Source organism: Pinus tabuliformis, chromosome 5_2 (assembly GCF_031772625.1).
Source record: "Pinus tabuliformis cultivar Carrire ecotype Pingquan chromosome 5_2, CPIR1, whole genome shotgun sequence".
Classification (NCBI taxonomy): domain Eukaryota; kingdom Viridiplantae; phylum Streptophyta; class Pinopsida; order Pinales; family Pinaceae; genus Pinus; species Pinus tabuliformis.
This window is the reverse complement of record NC_142306.1, coordinates 146,098,495-146,119,045: the sequence shown is the minus strand read 5'-3', so window position 1 is coordinate 146,119,045 and position 20,551 is coordinate 146,098,495. Positions and strand designations below refer to the sequence as shown.

Sequence of the window (20,551 nt, the reverse complement as noted above, 5' to 3'; positions counted from 1 at the left end):
CCAATTTATCTCTCTTAATAACAAATTTCAAAATATTGTATATAAATCTGAAATCCCAGATCGACTTTGCATATTCTTTCTCCCATTATTCCCGATCTACAGATAAATTGCCCTCAGGTAGTTAAGTCTGTATTTCTAAAATCCCAATGACACAGTGAAATCAAGCATGTATTTCTAAAATCCCAATGACATGGTAAAATCTAAAATCCCAATGGCATAGTAAAATCAAGTAATTGACTTTACCAGCTGTTGCTCAGATTATTGGGAAATCTGCGATCAAGTTGCGCTCAGGTATGTATTTCTACGTAAATTTTACATTTTTTATTGTAAAATTTAACCCTGTCCATATATCTAGCGGGTCTTTTGAGAATGTAGATAAGCAATGGGTGTGGGAACAGCTTCGAGATAATTGGTTTTAGAGTGGTTGGAGGTGGCGTTGAGTAACATTCGATATAATGCACGGGGTGCAGAAAAGAAAGGACTGTGATCGGCATCCAAACAGAGCACGCTATTTGGAGGCCACCGCTTGATCATTGCCTCCTGCTGCTCTGATTTCAGAACTCGGTCCTGCAGTGTCTTTATGTATATTCGAGGAACTCTTTCTACTCCTCCTTCTGCAGGCCCGTCAAATCGGGCAGTCTTGAAGGCCAAACACGGTGCTGGTCTGAGCAACATGGACGCCAGAGCCACATCCTGTGCGACATTTGTTATAACATGAAATATCCCATTAGATAAGGAAAATAATTTACTCTCATTTTCAACATATAGTTTAAGACTTGCATGACATAGTTTACCTCAACAGGACTGAGTTGATATAAAAGGTCCTGCTGGACTCCCTTGCGAACCATTGCAGTGGTGGGAGGATTGTGTGAACCCAGCCCATATTGGAATTCATATTCTTCAAACAATTGAGGAACGCCCTGTGTCAACCAGAGTCTCCAATGAGTCCTGCATTATAATGAAAATAGGGGAAAATATTCCTCTACTATTATAAGGGTCGATCTAGTTTAGGGCTTTACCATTTGAACGTCCTGTTCAGAGCAGAAGCCTGCTGGCAACATGGTGGCTGCTATATAGATTGCAACTCTGATCTTGTCAGAGAAGAGATGTGTTGCGTATGTCAAGCTCAGCCCTCCAGCGCTATGGCCCACGAGCACAACCTGCAGAGACAATACTAGGAGATAAATTAAACTCCAGAAATTTCCATCTGGAATCTCAATCGTCGATTCAAAGATTAATTAAACTGCAGAAAACTGGAATCTCAATCGTCGATTCAATGTTTGAGAATCTATTGAGGCATGGGAGATTTTTTATAAGTTTTTGAAAATGATTGTTTTTGACATTTTTTTATGTAGAATATTTTTGGAAAAACATATAATAATTAAGTTTATAAGTTATCAAATTAGAAGTAGGACAGTCAGAGTAGGACATTCAGTATGATAGTGATTATTGTTATCTACGTTGATTTATTATGATAGAGATTATCGTTATCTATCCATGCAGGTTGATTTATTCAGGGAATTAATTGACGGTGGTTCATAATGAGATATGCTTTCATTAGTGCCAGATACTTTACTCCTTATCGATAGGGTCTACCTTATCACTTTGAACCCAAGACTTTTCTTCTGCATAGGGTGTACTTTATCACTTTGAACCCAAGACTTTTTGTTCTGTGAGATTTATGTAAGATTTATCCATAGGGTTTACTTTATCACTTTGAATGTGAGATTTATGTAAGATTTATTCATAAGGCCTACTTTATCACTTTGAATCTAAGATTTTAGGTTCTGTAAGATTTCATTTCTACCACAATTGCCAATTGAGCTAGCTTCCCCGAGGAGAGAAAATCTGACAAAGATTTTTAAAATGTTGAATACCTTATCACTTTGAACCCAAGACTTTCCTTATCCATAGGGTCTACCTTATCACTTTGAACCCAAGACTTTCTGTTCTATGAGACTTATGTAAGATTTATCCATAGGGCTTACTTTATCACTTTGAATGTGAGATTTATGTAAGATTTATCCATAGGGTCTACTTTATCACTTTGAATCTAAGACTTTAGGTTCTGTAAGATTTCATTTCTACCACAATTGCCAATTGAGCTAGCTTCCCCGAGCAGAGAAAATCTGAGAGAGATTTTTAAAAAGTTGAATTTAAATTGTTTAATCTGTATAATTAGATGCCTTTGAGGTTTTATGGATTCAAAAATGAAAAAATCTTAAAATTATCATTTAAAAATATGAATAAATATAAGTTAAAAAGAAATACACAAAAACAAAGTTGAAAAACAAATATGTTCCCCCTAAACATATAACTGGATTGTAAATTTCAGAATATTAAATTTCCGAATATTTTGGAAATTTGAACACTTTTTAATTTCCAAAATATTTTAAAAAATAGTGAAGTCATATTCTTAACAATTAATCACGATTCTATCTCATTTCCAAGCATTCCTATTAAAATAAGATTCCATTTGAATTCCCATTTCCAAGCATTCCTATTAAGATTCTATTTGATTTCTCAAACATTTAAGATAGAAATTAAGTCAAACAATTAACTACAACTACAATTGAAATTCTATGAATTTCCAAAATATTTCTAAACAGGAATGAAGTCAAAGTCAAATAGTTAAAAGGCAACTTAGATTCTCCCACTTTCAAAATATGACAATGACAATTGTTGAAATTAAATCAAATTTCAAAAGCGCTGTTGAAGATGTACATTATAAAGGAATAGTAAATATGAATTTGCCAGACAAAACATACACATAAACCAAGAACATAGAAAATTAGACACTAACCAAAAATGATGTACTGTCTGAATGCTGACATTTAATAGATTACAGCATACCTTGTCAGAAATTGATAACTGAGACAGAAACTCAATGAGAGGCATTGTATAATCATGGAATGAGAGGATGGTGTTTGGATCAATTGTACTGCTACCACCTCCTGCCAAATCTATGGAAGTAACCCGGTGACCTGCCTTCTCAAGAAGATGCTGGACTTTATACCAGCACCAACTACCATGCCCTGCTCCGTGAACCAACACGAAGTGTTGTGGTTTCTCAGAATTCCTGCGTTTCTCCATGCCTCCACTTTTACTTAGTTCCACCTCTGGCCGCTCTCAAATAACTGACCTCGTTCAATAATCTCAGAATTCAATAACGCATTGTCTGAGTTCCACTAAAGAGTCGGATTGCATTGAAATCGCTGTGGGAGTATTCCATTATATAAGTTGGATACAACGCAATTTCTAGGGTGGTGAGCACTCACCAGCCGGTGACAACTCGCAGGGTACCTAACCTCAAGTGGCTGCACGCAGAACCGAGCACATGACAACTCTCCAAAAGAGAGCAACCGGATAAAAAGAAAGTGCAATACTGATGGCACGTCATGGTATCACAGAACCCGATTATGTGGTCACCCCGATTCTTGAGATTGAAGAAATAAAATTTGAAAATTTCCCATGGATTCAGCGTTCAGGATTGGATTCAAAGGAAAAATGATTACGTTACTCGATAAACGAGGTTATAGTCGCTGGACACCAAAGAAAATCCACGGGAGAACCAACGCAGCACAATAATATTAAAAATAACTAATGTGGACTAATGTTAACTTTTCTTTCGTTTGTTTACCCTTTACAACATCCAGTATGTTCACAATCTTGACTTTCATGGCCCAATTAATTTGATAACCTTAAGCTTATACTATTTTTAATAAATTTTCTGCGCTCAAGGCGTTCATTATTTTGACTTCCATAGTCTAGATAACATTATAACCGCGTATTCTATTTTTAATTATGTTTTAGACCACAAGGTGGGATTGGCAAACAAGTTGGTTCATAGTGACCAAGAAGCAAAGAAGTTGGCTCATAGTGACCTAGAAGCAAAGAAGTTGGTTAAGAGTGTCCAAAAAGCAAACGAAATGATGAGTTTGAATACTTTTTCAAATTCATATATATATATATATTTATTTTTATTTTTATTTGTATTTGTATTTGGAACAAATGGTTTATGTTAAATTTTTATTTATTTATTTTGGGTGAAATTAGTGTTATATATTGTTTATTAAAATTTGGGATAGGAAGTGTTTAAAATTTGTAATTTCAAATGATTTGTTTTACAGTGGGTATTGAATAGGGGATTAGAAGTATAGTTTGTTTCATAAAAGGATCATTTTTTCTCACATTAAGTTTTATAAGAAAGATTGTTTCAATTAGTATATGTAGATGAAGTTTTGAGATGTTATCACTGAGACAAATTGTATACTAGCTTGTTATTTTATCAGTGTTAATTTTACATTTTATAAAATTAATAATTTAGAGAAAATTAAGATTAATAATGGTTTAGAGTCAGATATTTATAATTTGAGAAATGAAAGTAACATCCTCTTGCTAGGAGACTTTAATTCCAAAATAAAAACTATTCAAGATATTATTTTAAGCCATGATTCTAACCTTAATCCTCTATGGTTAGATGCAGATCTTGTTTTGACTAGTAGATACAAAAGAAACTTTGAAAACTTGGTTGAGAATTTGTCTAGTACCAAGCTAATCAAGCAAGCGGTTCTCAAGATATAATAATTTGCAATGGTTTAATAATGTGGTCAAAATCCATTCAATTGATTTCTATTCGTTAGCTTAGCAACAATGTTGTATACAATTAGATAGTAAATTTTAACATCTTAAATGACCATGAGTAGTGCTCTTGTCATAAACCTTTCACCCTAACTCTAAACATTTTCATGCATAAAATCCCTATTGAAAATATTTTTTAAGAAGATGAGTATGGCATTTTTTTATAAATTTAATTAATGAAATAAATCTCATATCAAATAAGGAAAATATGGAAGACCTCTATTATAGTTTTATGGCAATTGCCTCTACTTCCATTAACAAGTTCTCTATCAAGGTGGTGTGTAAATTGGAAAATAGAATGGTTATCCATTTGTATGATATAGAGTATAAGATTGCTAGGAAAACCATTAAGAATGCTCATAACTATTTCTTAGAATACAACAATAAAAATAGGTGCAAAGTCTTAATTAAAAGGAAAATAATGTAATATATAAAAAGAAAGAAAGGGAACCTTTTGCACTTATTTAAGCTAGTAACCTATAAATTTCTAGAGGTAAATCTTGAGTGATAAAGAAACAATATGATTGTGGACAACATTCAAACCCTTTAGATAAAGGAAGAAGTTTTTTTTCTATAGAAGGCATATAATTTGGGCTTGAGTGGCTTGCAAAAGAGAAAGGTAAGGGAATCCAAAGCTAACAAGCATAAATATAAAAAATTGGAGCGTCTGTACTTATCCTCTTCAAGCTCTTCAATTTAATAGTCAAGTAGGGCTTCCAAAGCTTTGGAATCAAAATATCATTATGTCTATTTTCAAAAGTTGGGGATAAAAACAATCCCTCCAATTATAGGAGCATCATGGTTATCCTCCATTCTACCTAAGTTATATGGAATTATTTTTGAAAGAAGATTAGCATATGGCTAGAAAGCCATGAAAAAAGAGGTCAAAGCTACACATATTTAGGAGTTTTCATTCTATTATGGAACACCTTATCACACTTATGATATTATGAAGGAGTGGCAATAATAGAATCAATATTTAGGATCTAAGCAAGGTCATCCCATGTATCCTATCCTTTTTGACATATACATTGATAATTTAGAGGGTTGTTTGGAAGAAGTAGTTTGTGTTGGCTTGGCTCAAGATAATATAGTCATTTCCCTTCTTATTTATACTAATGATATTATTCTTATGGTGAGGAGTCCCTATGATCTCAACAAACAACCAAAAATTATCAAGCATTTCTACTATAGTACAAGTATGATTGTTAACACCAGGAAAAAGAAGGTTATGATAATTAAAATCAAATGACTACTTATGCTAATTTCATGTATGACAATAATAGCTTAGAGGAAGTGAATCCATATTAATATATTGGCATCGATCTTCATCACAAGCTTGAATGTAACTATATCATTTAGAAAAGGATAGATGGAGGGTGGAAAGCTTATTAGGAGCTTGAAATGATTTTAAATTTATAAACTTTTTTGCTATGTGATAATAAGAAACTTATTTTTGATGTTTTCATCACTCCTATTATCTTATATGTTTGTGTATTTTGGAGATATAACATCTTCAAATAATAACGAAGAAATAAAGAGTAAATCCAAAATTGTTTTATAATTTAGTCTCAAAATTAAAGATAATACACTTTATCCTATCATTCTTATAGAAGTGAGTCTTTACTCCATTAAGATCATAATTATTACTAGGTACCTAATATACAAGAATAAGGTAAACAACGTGGAAGACAAGAGGCTTCGTCATATTGCTCCGAACACCAGTGAAAACCACGTATGTCTCAAGTGGGCCTGACACAAAGATGTTGAGTCTTGACTAATTACTAGAGAAGAAAGGAAGAGGTCACTTTGTAAAATAACAATAATATTGAAAGTATTATTACATCTAAATTTAAGGACAAATTGTAGTGTGATAATGAACTAGAAGATAAAAGAAAATTAAGATGCTATAAGGAAGTGATCATTCATAATCTAGAATATCCAAATTATCTTCTTTTTTTGACTAGCCTCAAAGAAGAAAATCAACATTGTTGAATTGAAGAAAATCAACATAGTGAAATAGAGTATTAGACAATTCCTAAAATATTGCGAGTCAAAAGAAATTTTCTTCTTTATGAAAGGAAAAAGATTAAGATGAAAAACAATTTATCCTAAAATCTCTTATCTACACTCACATTAAACCATAATTTTAAAATATTTATTATAATATCAACATTCTTAACATTTTTAACTCATTATAATTATCATAACTTAAAAATATTTCTCTTAAATTTTCAACCTTAAAATTAAAATTATAAATAAACTAAATAATTTTTTATCTTTTTAAAATTCAATAAACTAAATTTATTTTTAATAAATATTAATCATTATTATCAGTATTCTGCTAATTCACACACACACACACACACACATATATATATTACTCATCATCAACCATAAAGACTTGCTCCATTATCTTCTGTTCTAAAACCCAAGTACATTAATTACCTTTCTTAATAAATTCACTTCATTTATTCCACACATGGCAACTCGACAGGAGCTAACCAGCCTGCCATAGGGCATTAAATGCCCGGTTATATGCAGGCTAGATAACCCGATAACACGCGCGCAGGGAGACTAGATAAATAAGAAATAGGCACTCGCGTGTTAGCGGATTATCCAGCCTGCATATAACCGGGCATTTAATGCCCTATGGCAAACTAGTTAGCCGCTGCCTGGCAACTTGCTCCATTATAAAACCCAAGTACATTAATTACCCTTCTTAATAAATTCACTTCACTCATTCCACACATGGCTTCATTCATTTTAGTCTTCCTCGTGGCCCTTTTCATCACTTTTTGTGCTTGGAGGTTGTACTTTAGTCAAAAACTTTGCCATCTAATTTGCTTAATAAAAAATTCCTAGTCATCTCATATTTAATGAATTTTAAAGACTATGTTTTCCCGTAAAAGATTTTTAAGATCTCAACCTAGAGATTCTTATAATGTTTCCCAAGAAAAGATCTTCCCCTAACCAAAATGTCGTTGTTCAAGAAATCTAAAGTGTGCACTCACATATTGAAGTTTGTTTTGTATTTCTTTTGTCCTCATGCATGTTCTCTCCTATCAAATTTATGCATATTTCACCGAAGTTCATGATAACTAAAGGTGAGAAGATTCACACATCAAAATTGAGCAATGATTCACTTACACATTGTAAAAGGTTTGTTTTATATTTTTCATACTTGTACATGTTCTCTCCTATCATATTTATGCATGTTTCGCTAAAGTTAACGATAACTAAAGGTGAGAAGATTCACAAATCAAAATAGTGCAACGAATGGCATCTTGGGAATGGGATCATGTCAAAATGGAAATATGGAGAGCACATTCTTTGCATCTCCATGATTATGAAGGAGTTCCAAGTAAGAAGAGATCCCTGGATTATAGAATATAAGGTGAATTTCATACGCATTAATAAAAAATGTAGAAGGGAGTCATGTGAATATCCATTTCCATTATAATGTTAAGAAAGTATAATAATCGTAATATTTTGGAGTATAGTGAAAATCCGATCACCTTACTTTAGTGTAGTTATTAAAGCTACTAAACTCCAAAAATCACCTTATTTTATTGTAGTTAAAGCTATTAACTTTTAAGTTTAAAATTGATTTATTATTTAAATTTTAAATGTTTATTTTCAATTCAAAATTAATAGAAAAATATCCCTCTTAAATTCATAGTTAGTATTATTGTACTTTCACTCATGTTTTTAATCTTTTAGTTTAAAAATGTTTTTTTATTTAAATTCAAAAAAATTATTTGCAATTCAAAATTTATAAAAGGATATTTTGTTAGATTTATAGTTAGTATGATTGGTACTCTCATTTATGTGTTTTCACACTTTTGTCAACAACTTCATTGCTTTTTTATTTATTAAACAATCTTCTAATTTTATTAAAAATAATAGTGCTTTGCGTATTGATGAACATGGCATCCTGATCAACTTTGATGTTGTTTTATTGTTCACTAAAATTCTTGTTCTTGTAGCTTTTGATCTTATCTCCAAGTTGGTTGACCTTGAAACCCTTTCCCTGATTAAACGGTGCCTCATCTCAACCTTCTTTACCTACAAATGTGTTTGCTATGAACACACGAAAGGCATTACCATGGGTTGATCCTTATCCCTAGTCATTTCCAATATTTTCATGGGACATTTCAAGGCATTAGCATTAAATAAATTTCATATGAAATCTAAATGTTGGTTTCAATTTGTTGACAACACCTTTGTCATCTTGCCTCATGGCCTTCCTACTTTTAACTTTTTCTTTGACCATCTTAATAACATTTTCCCACATATCTAATTCATAATGGAAACCCAAAGAGAGAACTCCCTTTTCTTTCTTAATTCCCTTGTTTCTTGTTAACTTGGCGAGTCCCTTACCCACTAGGTCTATAGGAAAATACTCATTCCAATAGGTGCCTTGATTCCCACTCTCACGACAACCTAGTGCAAAAATCTATAATTCCTAAAACCTTTGTAACAACTTGTGCTATTCAAGTCTCAACTCCCTAATTCCCAAAGAAAGAAAAATGTCATCTTGCTAAGGCCCTTGTCACCAATGGTTACTCCATTGCTCAAATTAATAGATCCTTCCACTCATCCCTCCATCCCAACTCTTTCTCTTATTTCACTTCCTTACATCCAAGGCGTCACTAATCAAATTTTTAAGCTTCTAGCTAAGAAGAATACTATAACTCTTTTTAACCCTTTAAACTTAACTTACTTGTTTAGAAATACTAAGCATAAATATGGTCCTATGTTTGGCCAAAGAGTTTACAAAATCCCATGCTCTTGTTGAAAATCTTACATTGGCCAAATCAACAGTGTTTTCAATGCCCAACTCACGGATCATATAATTGATACCCTACACAATTGCATCTCCAAATATATTATTGTAGAATATTCTCATAAATCCAAACACCTCATTTTCGTTGATCGAATGAAAATTCTTTCATCAACGCCTTTTCATTCCACTTGATTCATTAAGGAAGCATTAGAAATTGAAAAACACCCCAATAATTTAATTGGGAAGATGGATATAAACTAAGTCATTCATGGAAGCCCACTATCCATCATCTAGCTCATTAAGCCCTTTCCATCCTTACCAATTTCTTTTCTTGCTCCATTTTTTTCTCTCATTTGTATTTAATTTTTTCAAATCTTTTATAATTCCTCTAATTTTGGAATTATAATTCTTCTCATTTTTTTTGGATTTTTAATCTATTGTTTATTCAAATATTATTGTTTCCTTATATTTTAGGATTATCTCCCATTTACATTATTAGCCTTATTACTTTAATAATTAACCTCCCACCATTTGATTACTTTAATTCTTGGGGAAAAAGAAAGCCCACCTTGATTAAACCCTTGTCACCAATGTTACTCCATTTCTCAAATCAATAGAGCCTTCTACTCAACCCTCCATTCCAAATCCAAAACTTCTCATCTCTCCTCCCCATCTATTTTCATTATTTCATTTCCATACATTCAAGGCATCACTAATCAAATTTATAAGCTTCTAGCTAAGAAGAATAGTGAAACTCTTTTTAAATCCTTTAAAACTCTTAAATACTTGTTTATAACTACTAAGGATAATTCTGACCATATGCTTGGTCAAGGAGTTTATAAAATTCCATGCTCTTGTGCAAAGTCTTACAATGGCCAAATTTGTAGGTATTTCAAAGTCCAACTCTAGGAGCATATAGTTGATACACTCAACAACTACATTTCCAGATCTATTATTGCATAACAATCTCACAATTCTAAACACCTCATTTTCTTTGACGAAACAAGAATTCTTGCCTCAACACCTTTTCATTCCACTTGAGTAATCAAGAAGCTTTAGAAATTTAAAAACACATCAATAATTTTAGTCAAGAGGATGGATATAAACTAATTCATTCGTGGAAGCCATTATCCATCATCTACCTCATTAATCCCTTTCCATCCTCATCAATTTCCTTTCTCTCTCCATTTTCTTCTCTAATTCATATTAAAAATTTCAAGTCCTTTATAATTCCTCTAGTTATAGAATTATTCTTTGCCTATCTATTAGATTAATTTAATCTATTGTTTATATAAATATTATTATTTCCTTTTCTTTTAGGAATACTTCCCATTTACATTGTTAACTTACTTTAATTTTCAAAACCCCACCACCCTCCCTACCCCACAATTATATATTTTCATCTAACACCCCCCCCGCCACCACACACAAAAAAAGAACTATTATATATTTCCCTCTAATTTTGTTTTATTTTATTCTTTTCATGCTATCAACAAATACAATGTGGATCTATGTCACATTATACATTAAGAGGACTATGGATACATAGTAGAGAGGTTCCCTAAAGTAGTTCTCAAAGTTCATGAAATGGTACAAACTCTAATGTAGCTTGAGATGAGTGCCATATAAGAGTGAGAGGTCCCCAAACCCAAGTTCTTCTACTCAATCCTGATGGTATGGACCTATAACATGTGAATAGATGACTTGATGTCGAACATGGTAGAAAATGTTTGATTACCAATCATTGAGGTAAACCATCAATATATGTGAGGGGGTACATAAATCATGTAAATGGAACCCAAAGTACCTAGAATAACCCACAAAGTGTGAATAAATGTGTTGACATAAAACACACATGGATTCATCCAATCAAGAGTCGATGAGGTTGACCCACTGTCAATTGAAAGGAATCCTTTGACTAAGGACTACAAACGCCAAGGTACTATTGGTTCTTACATTAATCTCCTAGGTAATGAGCCGAGGTCAATATGAGAAGAAATATACAAGGAGGGAATTAATGTATCCCTCATGAGTTGACATGAAATAGACCAAGAGATGATGTAAATAGATGAAGCCATCAAGTACAACTTACATATGGATAACCAACACAAGAAGGTCAATAAGGACTATATATGCCTGACTTAGGTTTATAATTCCATTGAACATATAAGGACATGACACAAAAGTGACTAATTAGAACCACTTGATATCATGCAAAAATGCAGAAGGCATTGAAGTGCACTCCATCATGACTAGATGAGTAACCAACCAAAGGAGTAAAAATACTCATATGTATGGTATGAATCTTAGGTAAAGCTTAAACCTTACTGTAAGGTACTGACACAAATGGATGCCATGTTCGTGGATGATGCAACTAATAATTCCATTTTGAATAATAGAATAATCAAAGAAATTTAACTCCCCTCTCTTTTTTGTTTGGGTATCTCCTTCATAGTTTAACGAGCAAGAAAAAGAAAACAAGTAAGCTTGATGCGTATTTTATTTTTAGTTTTAACTATCCTGAAAATATAGGATACTCGATAGGGTGTCTTCTTCATAGTTTAAAGAGCTTGAAGAAGACATAGTAGTATGCTTGATACAAGGCGTCTTTTTTGTACAATTTTAATGAGCTTGGAAAAGAGATAAAAGGATGCTCGATAACCTCCAATGTTTAATGAGCATGAGAATAATACAAAAAAATCCCGTCCTAGAGAAATGAGTGGTATAGGGGGCAACAAATTGTTTTTAGTAGATGAAACCACCCTAAGAAAAGTAGGGTATAGAGGCTGGCAAAGAAACTTGCTCATTGTAGTAGTCTCTCTATGAAGGATAAGACCACCAAGTAAAAGATAATAGTAGGGCCAAGGGAAATTTGATTGAAATGATGAGAAACAAGGCCACATTATATCAACACGCATAAGTTAACAAGGAAATTCATATTAGAAATAACAAGGTAAAAGAGTTTTTGGAATCCTCCTGAGGCATAGGTAGAATATGACAGAGAAGAGAAAATGAGGCTTAGATTCAAATTCATGGTGGGTCAAAAGGAGGGATTTTAGGTTTATAAAAAGACACATCATGGACACTAAAATGGAAAATGGGTGCTAAACTAGGACATCCATTTGAAGAAAAGAATCTACTACAATTATGACATGCAAAGAAATATGGGTTAATTTCGTAAACTAACGAGGTCAGATCCAAGGCATAATGAAGATGGAAAATATGGACAATAATGCATCGAAATCGATAAAAAATACCTACCCCTATATTCCAAGGTTAAGAAAAATATACTTATGGTCAGTAGTGATATTGACAAGTTGATAATCTGCAAGCATCATGACCATCCTAATCCATCAAACCTCAAACAAGTGTCAATTGAGCATAAAATATGATCCTAACCATAAATAAATGCAGGTGAGAGAAAATACCATAAGGTTAACCTTGAAAAACCCATTTGAGGTCTAGAAAGGCCCTAATATATGTGAAATGAGGCCAAATTAGAACTTATTTGAACATTTTCCCATTATGAACAAAATTAGTGGAGAAACCCCACCCTACTTGTAAAAGTTTGGATCAACATCCCAGAGTATGGAGGGCATGAATCAAATTTCTACTTCCACTTCTATCATCCCTCCTAATCATATTCATAACTTTATTTTTCATTTTGGTTGAGATTTTACCCTGAACTTACCCCTTCCTTAGCTCAAGTGCATAATTGCTCCTAGGTTGGAAGCTAGGAGAAATAACAATGTAGTTGGACACCTTGCTAGCTAGATTATGAGGGAAATGGCCACTCTATATAGTAAACTATGGGGACGAAGAGCTACTCAAAACTCATATCTAGCACTACCAAGAAAATATTGCAAGATGGATATGAAAGAAGATGACCATATTAACTTGTTGGTGTGTTTTAATAGTATGTTCTAAACAAAATCAAGTGGAAGGAACAAGAACACCAAGAGGATGACATGAGGGATTTTCCACATTTATTTACAATAAAGTGTAACCACCCTGGTGAAAATTCCATGTAATAAAAAGTTAATAAAGGCAAAAATAAAACCATGGATAAGGGACAAGTATTCGAAGCTAAATGTTGGGAAAATATATCCTAGTGGGAATCACTAGATGTGTTTATGGATAAAGGAAATTGGAAAAGGCGAAGGCATAAAAAGGAAAAAAGGTATTTTTGGCACATTTATTTATGAAGGAAATTAGGAGAAAAGTAAGGTGAAAGGTCACAGGTTGTACGTGAGGAGGAAAATGAAGGAAAATAATGGAAATGAAGAAAATAGAGGCCTCATTAATAAAAAATATTCTTAGGGTTAGTTGGTAAATTTTATTAGTTCAGTTTTGGAGCTCTCTCAATATTCTCTCTCTCTCACTCTTGGACACTTAGATTTTTCTTGGAGCACTCTATCTTGGAGCAAGGAAGGAAAAGTAAGTAAAGGGGAAGGAAGGAAAACAATGATCAAGGAAGGAAGAGCAAGATCAAGTAGCTTCAGCAGGAATACTTGCAAGTAACATATTGCAGGTGCGATTTCCTAGTTGGTTTTGATACGCATGGCTTTACATGTTGGTTTATGGTTCTCTTGTTATTAGTGGCATGGTTTTGCCAGGTTGTGACAATGGATTTTAACCTAGCCTTGTCTTTTCCAGATTCCATGGTGTGTTGGGATGTTTAATTCGGTTTTGAGCTTTGGAATTGCTATATGGATTTAGAAATTCGGGGCGGAGGTCGTCTCAAAGTGCATTCCCAAAGGCCTAGGAATCCCTTAACTGATTTTAGTGGGATACACGGTAAATCTTGAGGGAGGAGTCTTGGTTTAGGGCCTAGTGATCCGATGTGGATTGCGGTGAATCCTAAGAGGCTGGTGTCTTAGTTTAGGGCCTAATGATTCAGGATTGGATTGTGGGAAAGCCTGAGAGATAAGGAGACGAAAAATTCCTGAAGGATAGTGATGGATTATGGATGGCATTCCAAGTTTGATTCCGTTTTGTTATCAGAGCGCTGGTTTTGGTGTGATCACGTTTGGTGAGGGTCGAAGTGGTTTAACCTTTGGATTCCCTTGGTTGTTTTGGATTTGTTTATCCATGAGATCCCACATTCATGCTTGGAATATGGCACGAGGGTGATTGGATGAAAGAAAGATTTGGTTCAGCCATGTCTACAGTCAGGTGGTACATGGAAGTCCCGAACCAGGTCGAATTTTCCTATGGTAAATAAAGTCTAAGTTCTCTTGCTTTTGCACTTGTTTATATGTGGATTTTATGGTTGTTATCTCACTTTTATTTCCATGGTTTTATGCTAGTTATAAGCATGGTTAATTGACTGGTTCATATCATGGTTACTTCATGTATTTACTTGTAATGGCTAAAATTATGGATGTAAGACCTAATTGATGTCATAACAGTTCAAGGGAGAAGGTGGTGATCCTTATTGTCATGTTTCATAAGAGTTTTCAGTCATTCATGTTCTATCTTGTATCCTAGACCTGTAGATTGAATTGATGCCAAGTGTTTGACAGAATGTTAGTCCCGGTTGGGGATGGTTAGGCCTAGTCATGAAGTTAATTTTTGATTTATTAGTCTTTCCATCATGTGTTAATGAATTCTGGAAGTTACAGCAAGTTTTGGGCAGTGATCAGAACTCTAGGCTAGAAACGTGCCTTAAATTCTATGAACGCTTGCACAGGTATGCCGGGAAAAGTCCCTGGACGCAGGCATGTAGGCTTGTGGTATCATCCTAATGTTCCTGGACACTAGCATGCCCATATCATGACAGTGTCGTCAAGAGATCTAAAAGCTCAGTGGGACCCATGGGCGGGATGCCTGAGTGGCTAGGTTTCCTCCTAGTATTGTTGTTGCTGATGTGGAGGGTATGGTTGATGTGTTTCCATCGATTCCATTTCCTCAAGGTCACCAAGGAGGTTGAATCCTATCATAGTAGCCTCTTGTCACATGTTTACCCTAGTTGGTGAGTTACTTGGGTATATGTGGGAGGAGGGTGGTTACATAAGGGCTCTAAGAGACTCTGGGCTTATGAAATTATTCAAAATGAAAAACATGGAGGGGTAAGTAGTGCTCCTTAAATGATTGATAGATATATGGAGACCAAAGGAGAAATAATCCATGGTGAACGACCGACCTTTGTTGTTGGCGGTAGAGGATATCTGCTCCCTTACTGTAAGTTTGAGATTGAAGAGAAGAATATAGGATCTTGAAGAATCTCTTAATCTGACACCCATATTCATGATTTCATTATCCATTCAGGCACCATAAGTGAGAACAACACCTAACACATGCCAAAGGATCAGGAAAGAAACACAATTATTAATTGGAGTAAGGACATGTTTCTATAAATAAGTGACTTGAAATCATAGAGAAAGCCTCAGAAGTTTATCTATAATTGAGAAATATATCCCAAAGACTTAAATATTTTTTATAGTACCTATAAAGGGACCTAGAATATGATCAACAATTTCTTGAAAATGATGTAAATAAAATTGTGAATAAATTTTACTTTCTTAGTGAACTTTAGAGACATTAACAAGGTATACCCACCCAAAAATATTTAAACAATCAAAGCAAGATGGTCTACTAGGATTAGGATGTTTGAAGAGGCCCTTGTTAAATGTACAAGTATTGATGATTGTAGAAGTAGTAGCTTATTTAATGCTATTAAAGTCATTGATGAAATTAAAGGCGCTTGAATGATTATGGACTCTATGAAAAAGAAGAATTTAACACTACTAAAATTTCAATAGGGGTTGACTTCGATAATTTAGGTGAATTTCTTGAAGCTAAAATCAAGAAATGGCTACTTACATTTGTTAATTATAATAATGATTAAATTTCTAAGATAACACAGCTGTAGTTAGATGCCAAAGGAATAGAAAATTAGATATTTACTTTGAGAGTGAAACAAGGTATAATTGTCTTGCCTATGAAAGGATACATTGAATAATGGATGAAGATATTTTTGAATAAAGTCGTCGATCCAAAATAACTACTTGATCAATTAGGATAATGAAGAGACAAGGAGTCAATTCTATTTAATTTCTTCTACAACAATTATGTCAAGAGAGAGAGAGAGAGAGTTCCACCTGTAATCCTTCTGTAATTTTGTGAGTGCTCATTTTATTTTGAATAAATTCCTTACTCTCTTCTTAGTTTTCAATTAATTTGGATTTATTAAAAATTTTGCATTTTTTCTAAAGTCAATCCCTGACTGTGTTTCACTCTTTCTTCTGTGTACCTTTATCATTACTATTGTTCATGGGAACCCAATCCCAGTACCTTAGGGACGAATGCATTTTATTTTTGTTATGGAAACTATCTTTTCTTTCCATAAAAAATGAAAAATGTCATATAATGAAGAAACATGGGAAGAAAGGAAAGACACTAATGATCCAAGAAATCAAAGATGAAGAAGGGTAATTCCTCTTTCCTTACATGGTGAACATCATACCCTTGCTACTATACCCCATAAAGTATTACTTGTATCTAATGGGGATGATGTTATGAACCAAAATACACATATGGATCAATTCCTAGCAATTGTTGATACCTAAGGAAGTATACATGAAGATGTTATGGTTAGAGTATTTCTTAAAACCTTAATAGGACCTTCCCATGACTGGTATATTTCTCTTCTTGCTACCTCAATTACCTCTTTTTATGATATATAATAAGAATTTATAGAAGTATATGCCCCACCTATTGCATATCATACCTTCATTACTCAATTTGATCGGATCCATTTAGAAAAGAACAAAAATATTAGAGATTTTAATATTAGATTCTTTAATACCTTTGTAGTAGATACCTCATGATACTTGCTCAAAGAACCGGGTTGTATTTGGTTGTTATAAAAATGCAATGCCTACAAATGTCAAGTACATTATAAAGTCTGCACATATCAAGACATTGCATGAAGTTATGTGGAAAGTGCAAGAGATGGAGGAAGACATGCTAGAAAGGTATGTTGATCCATACATCATTCTAGGAAAAGTAAAAAAAAAAGTTCTTCCTTGAAAATATCAGAATCAAAAAATTCAACTATAGTACGAAGTAATCAAGATACAACAGTTGGAAGAGTAATTTGCTTTGGGATTCCTCCCAATGTGTTGAATGTCTCTGCATCAAAAGAGCCATCTCCCTCAAATATTGACTCAAAAATTTCTCAGTTGAATAGAATAGTCAAGTAGATGTAGAATAAAATAATAATATTAAGAAGAGGATATGAACATAGGCCTTGACGTTAGGAGAATGGTTGATACCCAACATATGGTTTTAGAGAAAGACCTGATTGAGGTAAAAAAGTTAATGGTGTACCTCCAAGGGGACACATGCACACAATATTTCAAAATCAAAGTGCTTTAGTAATGTAAGAAGAAGAAATACAAGAAGAATAAGACATAGATTTCTATGCAACCAACTCAAAGATTAACAGAAGAAAAGATAGATCAACGACATTAAATTTGTCCTCTTCGAAGGGGAAACCTACTTTGCATTACATAAATGAAAAATTCTTGGACGATACAAATGATAAGACCTTCTTGGTATATATAGGAGTCTAAGGGGTCACAATATAATCAGAACCTACATAACAATAATATTGTAAGGGCACAACAATAAAAATAATGGGCTTCTATGGGGCACAACAATAACAACGTGGGGGATACATGGTCACAACAATAAAAATATTGGGCTACACTAACAATAACAATAAGGGGAATACACTAGTATTATAGGGACCTAACATGCCCCTCTGCTTCAAAAAAGTGTTTCCCTCAATGCTTGAGTAGTTCCTGATGCTTCCCTATAAATTATCATCCTCCCATGTGGAGTCTTCAGCAGGTAAGTTCTTCCACTTAATGAGATACTCTGAAATCAATCGATTCCATAACTATCAGGTTCTTTTTTCCGTGATTGCTTCAAGCTCAAATATGTTTTTTCCTTCTTCATCAAGTTCTTGAAACATTGTTTGAACTAGGAGCTTGTCACCAATAGCCTTCTTTAAGCATGAAACATGGAAAATTGGGTGTACTCGGGAAGATGCAGGAAAATCCAATTTGTATGGAATAGTACCAATCTATTGCAACACCTTTTAAGGACCATATTACTTGGGTGATACATTATTATCCTTCTTAGCTTACTTGAGGTAAATTTGTTTGTATGGTTGTAACCATAAAAATACCCAGACACCTACATTAAAACTTATTTCATTGTGATGCTTATCTTCCTTCTGTTTCATTTGATTCTATGCTAGAGTGAGGTTATCCTTTAAGAGTTGGCGAACTTGTTCCTGATGCTCAATGTGATCTTCCACTGCTTGAAACTTATAATTTTCTCTTAAGGATGATGTGATGGATGGTGGATGATATCCATAAAGTGCCTAAATGGATTCATTTTTGGTGCAGTATGGAAGGAAGTGTTATACCACCATTCAGCTAGAGGTAACCACTTGACCCATTCTATTTGTTTATCAGATACAAAGTAATGAAGATATCCTTCCAAAAATTTGTTCACTAACTTAGTTTTCCCGTTAGATTGAGTATGACAAGATGAGCTATGAGCTAGTTGATTACCAAGAGAAGAAAATAATTTCGTCTAAAAATTTCCAGGGAAAATGGGATCTATACCACTTACAATAATCTTTGGATTTCCATGTAGCTTTTGAATTGTTTCGATAAATGAAGTAACACTTATACTGGATTTAAAAGGATGAGATAATGCACAAAAGTGTGCATACTTGTAAGGCTATCAACTACCACCATGATGACACTCTTTCCTTCAGGCTTGGTTAAACCTGTGATAAAATCCATTGAGACCTCCTTCCAATGCTGACTTGGAATGGCTAAAGGTTGTAACAGACCCGGGGTCTTAAATGTCTCAACTTCATTTTCTTGGAAAACCAAACATTCTACCGCAAACTTTTTAATATCATATTTAAATCCATCCAAAACAAAATTCCTTCTTGACCCTATGGTAAGTTTTTAAAAATCCCAAGTTCCCTCTTAAGGGGTAAGTTTGCAATTCCAAAAGAATATTTTGCTCGAGTTCATAATTCTTACAAAGATATAAACGATCTTTGTACCATAATGAATCATTTATCTAGCTAAATGTATCATATGTATTGGTATCTTGCTAAATATTTTGAATGAGTGTGCACACCTTTTCATCATTCTTCCAGTCATCCCTTTCTTCAGTTATCCAATTAGGTTGGGTAATAGAAAATGGCACAAAGAAATGCTTCCACAACCTCCTCCTTTAGACTTGAGAGTGCATTTGCAACAGCATTTTGCGTCCCTTTTTTGTAGATGATTTAAAAGTCATAATCCAACATATTTGTGACCTATTTTTGCTGCTCTTTTGAACATAACATTTGTTCCAAAAAATATTTAAGACTATCATGATATGTTTTTACCTTGAAGTGTATTCCCATTAGGTAATGTCTCTAGTGCTTTAGTGCATGTAGTATTACCAAAATTTCCTTCTCATAATTAGGTTTTTGTAAATACTTTCCTTTGATTGGATGAATTTCAAGAGCATTGTGTCCTTCTTGTATTAAAACAACACCAATTCCATTTCCCTAGGCATCACATTGCACCATAAATTCTTTTGTGAAGTCAAGCATAGCTAAGATTGGTGCTTGGCGCATTTCTTCTTTAAGATGTTCAAAGGCCTTAGTTTCTTCTGGAGTCTAAGAAAATGCATCTTTATTCAATAATAGAAGTGTTGTTATTCTCCCATAATTCTTAACAAAATTGAAATAATACCCTGTCAACTCGAGAAATCCTTGAAGATTCTTTATGGTTCTGTGATCTAAAAATGGAATGTACTTGTTTAAGGGTGCAAGGTATCCATTTCCCATAATTGCAAATGTGAGTTATACACTCCAAGTGACCTCTGAAAATGTGAAAACTTCTTATTTCTTATACAGAGATAGACTGTAGGGGCATTCACCAGACATGTCACCTCTAAAGAGAGGATGAGTTCTATAGGCTACCTGGCCCTCTACAGGCTCTGCCTAATGAAATAACGAAGTAAACACTTAGAAGTCTTTGACATACACATACTTGAAGTTTGATGTCTTGCGGAATAAGACAAATAACTTTC

At 33.6% G+C, this 20,551-nt stretch overlaps 1 protein-coding gene across 1 annotated transcript; it reads right to left on the bottom strand.

The window, feature by feature from the left end:
* Positions 1 to 351: 351 nt before the first annotated feature.
* Positions 352 to 3,093, bottom strand: LOC149157947 (methylesterase 17-like). The gene is made up of 4 exons (XM_089433831.1): positions 2,854 to 3,093; positions 1,020 to 1,160; positions 795 to 920; positions 352 to 693 (listed from the first exon to the last, which is right to left on the bottom strand). Exons 1-4 carry the CDS (start codon positions 3,091 to 3,093, stop codon positions 352 to 354), a joined length of 849 nt encoding a protein of 282 aa, XP_089289957.1.
* Positions 3,094 to 20,551: the final 17,458 nt, after the last annotated feature.

Bases quoted from the DNA above. Each gene is read 5' to 3' on its own strand.
- LOC149157947 (XM_089433831.1), bottom strand. From the start codon at position 3,093: ATGGAGAAACGCAGGAATTCTGAGAAACCACAACACTTCGTGTTGGTT. The intron at 1,161-2,853 runs GTATGCTGTAAT...TTGTCTCTGCAG, and splicing joins AGTTATCAATTTCTGACAAG to GTTGTGCTCGTGGGCCATAG. The intron at 694-794 runs GTAAACTATGTC...AATGTCGCACAG, and splicing joins ATCAACTCAGTCCTGTTGAG to GATGTGGCTCTGGCGTCCAT.